Source organism: Sinocyclocheilus rhinocerous, unplaced genomic scaffold (assembly GCF_001515625.1).
Source record: "Sinocyclocheilus rhinocerous isolate Xijiao unplaced genomic scaffold, SAMN03320098_v1.1 scaffold263, whole genome shotgun sequence".
NCBI lineage: Eukaryota > Metazoa > Chordata > Actinopteri > Cypriniformes > Cyprinidae > Sinocyclocheilus > Sinocyclocheilus rhinocerous.
Window position 1 is genome coordinate 2761732 of NW_015645086.1, and position 6157 is coordinate 2767888.

A 6157-nucleotide genomic window follows, 5' to 3' on the forward strand; every position below is an offset into this window, starting at 1 on the left:
TCATACGTCATTACGCTATTTCTGCGTCATTGCACATGCGCAGTTCTTTCAGTTTCGGGGTTCAATCCGATCGAGTGTTTATATGCACTCTCAATCGTATTAGAAAAGGAATAAACCACCCCCTTCAATCCGATCGAAATTTCATTCCGATCGAGCTCAATCAGATTGATTAAGGTGTTTACATGAAGGTTTTTTCAGTCCGATTGAGCCGTCAATCCAATTACAAATGGATTATTTGGTTGCATGTAAATGTACCCAGTGAGACAGCTCAGATTTAACATAAAAATACAACTATAATTTAGATTCATCTCTGGATCCAGAAAACACCCTCAATCCCCTTTAACATTTCTACTGGCTGTCAGGTTTGGAAGCTAGTGTGAGGTCACACAAGGACTGGTCACAACTTTAAAGAAATTACGTCTTTTCCTCTAACATCTCCCTTATCAATGCGATTTAGGGTCAGTATGAGTGAGAGCCGAGAAGCGCTAATTACTGACATAATTCGGTGCACTCACATACACGTACACACACACACACACACACACACATTTGAAGACAATGTAGCTTGCTGATAGATTTAGGACATTCCCTAATCTTCCTCATCCCAATTATCTTCTCACACTCAAGTGCAGAATACAAGAGAGAGATTCTCCTGCAGAGGGCAGCATTGTGCACAGGTTTAACTGCTGAATTAACTAATTAAGTTACAGAGACCCCTGTGCCTGAGTCCGTATTGCAGACTAAGCATAAGATTAGTTCGCTGGTAAAGAGAGGGGTGTGAAGCCACCCAAAATGAAAAAGCATTGGCATCCAATGCACTGAGATCTCTTATGTTTTCCAGTCTTCAGTAAGACCTTGAATAATCCTGCGTGGTACAAAAAGCAGACAGCTCTATGTGCAACAAGAGAAATGACAAAATGTCTTTATTTTGCATAGTAATTGTGCCTCAGCAGCCATATGCAGTAGTCATAAAAACCTGACGATTTAGATATTTGAAGAACATACAAATCTGATGTACAGTAAAAATAAATTTAGAAATGTCAACAGTGCTGTGGCCAAAAGTTGGAGAAGGCCTGGGATGACCTGAAGTTTGTATCACATTCCCTTAATAATTAAATGATGAATGTTGCTGGTTTGGAGAATCAGTCATCTATACGGATGTGGCCATGGTCATCTTCGTTTAAGCTGTGCAGGTTCCACAGCTGCTCGGTGGGCGAGATTCCCGATTGACAGCAGACCTTGCCATGGGTAGCCAGGTTTTTCTGCGTACTGAAGGTTCGGGAGCAAGCGGGACACGTGTACACGCGCTCGCTGGAATGCACGGAAGACAGGTGGCGGTTCAGGTCCGTGCGGTCGCGGAAATGCTTGAGGCAGTACATGCACTGCATCAGCTTCCGTTTAAGGTGTATGGTCTTCTCATGGCGGTCGGCGTTGGACTTGAGGGTGAAGCTGGCGGGACACTGCGAGCAATGGTAGCGCGCTGACGGAGGGTTGAGCAGAGATGGGGCCACTAGGGGGCGATGGTGGTCGAGGCAGTCTAGCGAGAGGGCCATGAGCGAGAGCGTGTGGCTGTATTCGTGCTGTCTCAGTTGAAGCAGGCTGCTAAACAGTTGCTTACACAGAGAGCAGGCGAGCTCCTGCCGCCAGCCCGGCCCTCCGCCCTGCACCTCCGCCACACACACTCCATGCTTCTCCTCTACCATCTGATCTTCCTCTACAGGAACCTGGACACACTCCAGCCCTGAGAGGGAGAGAGAGGTGAGAACTAACGGCAGGATATCGGCTTATGTATGTGAAAAATAACAGGCAGTCATGTGGCGGGCCATCAGCGTCATAGACGCCACACGTACCTGCATTGTTATTTGGACTATTGTCGTCTTCTTGCATTTCCTCCTGTAAGAATATACACACATGCTCATCAACACTTGTGTACTTCTGATCACAGGTCTGTATTGAGGTGTGTACTCCTGAGGCATGCAAGTTCATGAGGTAAAACACACAAACAGACACACTAGAAACAGAAGAAATAGACGGGACCCTTGAAGAAAGAAGAAAAGCAAAGAAACAGTTGGCTGCGAAACAGTTGAAGCAACAAAACCAGAGATAGCATGCAAGTATTAGTATTTTTGACAATTACTAGTAAAATATAATCATTATATATATATTAACTCTTTACCAGTATGGTAAGAAAAATAAATTTAATTCAAGATATATTCCCTTTAAAAAATGCTGCCAAAGTCAATGTATCTTATTTTAGTGACATTTAGATATTTACGTAAAGTTTATTGGTTTGTCTATTATTTTTATTCATTCAAATTGGGTTTCTCAACAGCATATCCAACAGGTGGAGACAAAGAGAAAGCTCTTGGGACACAAGAGGATATTAAGTATTGTCCATGAGGTGAGGTGTGTATTTGTTTGGGAGGTGGAGGGTTACAGATCCGATTGTGTTTTTTCACCCATGCTCTGAGATGCGTGAGGCTTGTACATGTATAGGTGCGGCCCATCCCCCTTGTTCTCGTTCCGCCCTCTCTTGCGTAAGAGTGACACATAATGGTTTAAGCAAACAGATGGCTTGTCCACAGAGATGGTACAACTTCTTGGGGAGGGGAGGTCCTGCGAAACCAAATGCCACTTCAGCACACACGGGGAGAATGCAATTTCCTGCTCTCACTCAAGAAAACAAAAACCCACTCTGCCCCTCTGCATTGTCCATCACTATTGATTTCTACCGCCACCTGGATCCCCTTCTTATCAGAAGATCTTTAGCTGCGGAAATCGTCATTATATTCATCAGAATGACAAATGCACAGGGCACACAGAAGACGATAGACATCCTGAACTTTTTTTTTATTACACTTATTTAGGGGGATCCTAATCTGCACAATTCTGTGGAATATGGTCAAATTTGTTAAACAACCACCACAGATATTAAGTGTGATGTGTTGCCCGAAATTTGGAATAGCTGATGGATTTGATTGGTTCTGGTCAGGTGTAAACTTTGTGACTATCAGGTGGTCCAAATAAGTGAAAATCTTTGGAATATGTGGAAATCCCTTCACTCTGGCCTTTATTTTTATCACAGAAAGGAAGAAAAAGCAGAAAAAGCATTAATTAACAGAACGGAAGTACATGCAGTAACAAAGCAATGCAAAAAAAGCAACAAATCTTCTACAGCAATCCTACAGATTCTTAAAAAGGAGCTATATATCAAGAGACACAAAGCTGAAGGATAAGTGGCCTATTGGGTGTTTGTTGGACTTACCTCAGTGGGTGAGGCCTTCAGGGCCCCTTCCGCACAGAGCTTGTCTGGGGGGCCCCCAGACTGTGGCATACCGAGGGCCCCTGGGGGCCGTGGCACAGATGGTGGAGGCGGCAGTAGAAGAGGAAGAGTAGACGGAGGAGAAGATGAAGACACCCCGTGTTTGCTACCAAACAGGGCCCCTGGATGGTGGGAGCTGCTGATGCCATTGGAGCAACGAGGCCCTGAGGAGCACAGGAAATGAGTCTCACCCACCTACTCGCAGACCAGCGGCCATCTTGCACACAGCAGCAGAGAGAGAGGAGGAGGAGGAGAAGGGGGCAAGGGGCACACACAGCTAGAGAGGGAGAGGAGGGAAGAGATGAAGAGACCGGAGTGGGGTTAGGGCTTGGCCTCTCTCGCTGTTTTTTGGTCCTCTCCATCCACCCACGTGTACACGCAAGGGATAGCCGCATGTATGTATGTGTGTGTGTGTGTGAGTGAGAGATAAAGAAATAGGAAAGAAGAGGCTTTTAAATGATGGCGGACGTTTTCTTTATTTATAAAAAAAAAAAAAAACATGTCGGGCTACTCGCCAGAATCTGTGCAAAAGTTCAAACAGGATATACACAAAATAGACTGTAACACATGCTACATGACAGAAACCAAGAGTAGCAGAGGCAAAGGTTCAGAGAAAGGTGAAATATTTACACCAATTATAGAACGTAGAGGGACAAATGTGACATTCTGATTTGACTTCTTTGAGGAATTATTTATTTTTGATATATAATAATCTGGAATGTCAATTTAATGTGTTAATTCAGTGCAATTATTTAAAAAAAAAAATAATCATGCCCTATGACCTCTATGCAATTCTGCAGTAAGGAATTTTCATAGCAAGTTGCACCTCAAGATGCATTATTAAAGCTTTTCAAACTACTTAACTTGACACAGTGTTCTAAGAAACGGTACTCATGCCGCAAGACATGATGCAATGGTTGCAGTCTGCATTAAGGTACGGTTACATTTGTGACATTTCGCTGAAAAACACCTTGAAACCAAGCAACTTTCTGAGGGTCAACTCAGCAAACTGACATGACCAACTGAACCTAATTTTAATTTTTTTTGGAAATTTTTCGCCCTCACCCGAAATTCCTGAAAAGAAGAAAATTCAGTAAATGTGACCACACCTTTAGACTTCTAAACTCACTTTTTGTTACTTCTATTCAATGATTCACTTGTCTGCCACAATAACTTGTTTTACATTCAAAGTTTGCCATTTAATAACAAACATGTCATTTTTCAGACGCGTTCTAGACCTCTACAATATACAAGGACATCTGAATAGACAGTATATGTGAAACTGAGCTACTTTCAAGCCACTGTGTTTCTGAATGTTCATCTTGTCTTTTTTTGGACAAGAATGTTTGTGGACTCCTGTTGTTGGGAATATGCTGGAGTTGCTGGTTAAGCGCTAAGTGGACAGATGCACATGCTACAGTAATGCACAACCACGAACAGATTCCTGGAATTCTCTTCTCCTACACTGTCCACTCCCATCTAGCACAGATCACCCTCTCATTTCTCCTTCCTTTTGTCTGCAATGTGTAAATGTAGCCGTGCTGCAAACTCCTCTGCATCAATTAACAGTAACTGAAACTGAATGTATGGTTCACATAAAACCATCAGTCTACTGTCATTCTCTCATTTATAAAATTCCCAACTAAAGTGCACTTAGGTATTTTGATGGCGGATGCAAATCTTTCCAGGAAATTCTTCAGGGGGTAAGTGAACACAATGTGGTGCAGGTTTGATAGGATCTGGGACGGGCATTTGACCTAATGACTACCAACCGTGGTCCATTACAATAGAAATTTAAAGACTGATCACAGGTCAGGCTTTGAGATCAAGCCTGTAAAGCTTTGTCTCAGACTTTGGTTTAAAGATGAACTAAATTTCACATCTCTCCTATTAATTATCTAAATAAAGTAACGTCCTACGGTTGGTTTCCCAATCTAATGGAATCTACAGGGAGAAAATGCTCATCTGAATGTAGAAACAATGAGTGGCTGGGAGGATGACAGGCAATCATGTTATGCTATTACAGCTCATGATACACCAGACTCAAGAGAAACTACCACATGGTATCTGGCCAACTGAGGTTAACCACCAGCTGCAATGTCATAGGGTGTCTTTGCTAGGGGAAACGATACAAACCTTCATATGTTACGTTCCCATGATAATACCTGACTGCTAACAATATTTTTGTGTGGTTTGGAAGATACATTAGTCTTAGACCAATTTGTTATGTGAACTATGGCTGCTTTCAAATCGCATTCTCTCTAAGTAGGTACTTCTTTTGAATAAGTAATATTCAAATAATTCATAAATAACTTTGCAACCGTTAAAAAAGTGTGTTCTATGTAGTATGAATGTGCGTAGTATGAATTTAATCTAGACATACTACATTTACCATGTAGTCATTTTCATGTGACCTACATGTATTGGTTGTGTTGCTTCACTGCCATTCACAATCCTCTCCCATGGCCTCATGTGATAGTTAAAGGGATAGTTCACCGAAAAATGAAAATTCTGTCATTAATTACTCACCCTCATGTTGTTTCAAACCCGTAAGACCTTCGTTCATCTTCGGAACACAAATTAAGATATTTTTTGATGGAATCTGAGAGCAGTCTGACCCTGCATAGACAGCAACGCAACTGAAATGTTCCCAAGTCCAGAAACGTAGCAAGGAGATCTGTAAAATAATCCATGTGACATCAGGGGTTCAACCGTAATATTACAAAGCTACGAGAATACTTTGTGCAAAAAACGACTTTATTCAACAATTCGTCTCCTCCGCATCACCCTGGTGCCATTTTAGAGAATATCCGCTGGACGTAAACAATGTATGCT

General features: G+C 42.3%; 1 protein-coding gene across 3 annotated transcripts in view; it reads right to left on the reverse strand.

The window, feature by feature from the left end:
- Nucleotides 1–357: 357 nt before the first annotated feature.
- The window catches only part of LOC107705739 (zinc finger and BTB domain-containing protein 46-like), a 91097-nt gene continuing 85297 nt past the window's right edge, over nt 358–6157 (reverse strand). For all 3 annotated transcript variants that reach the window (XM_016509188.1, XM_016509187.1, XM_016509189.1), the window contains 3 exons: nt 3266–3486; nt 1851–1893; nt 358–1741 (listed from right to left, as the gene is read on the reverse strand). In XM_016509188.1, coding sequence (XP_016364674.1) covers nt 1143–1741; nt 1851–1893; nt 3266–3486 — 863 coding nt within the window. In that variant the 3' untranslated portion in view covers nt 358–1142. The remainder of the gene's footprint in view (nt 1742–1850; nt 1894–3265; nt 3487–6157) is intronic.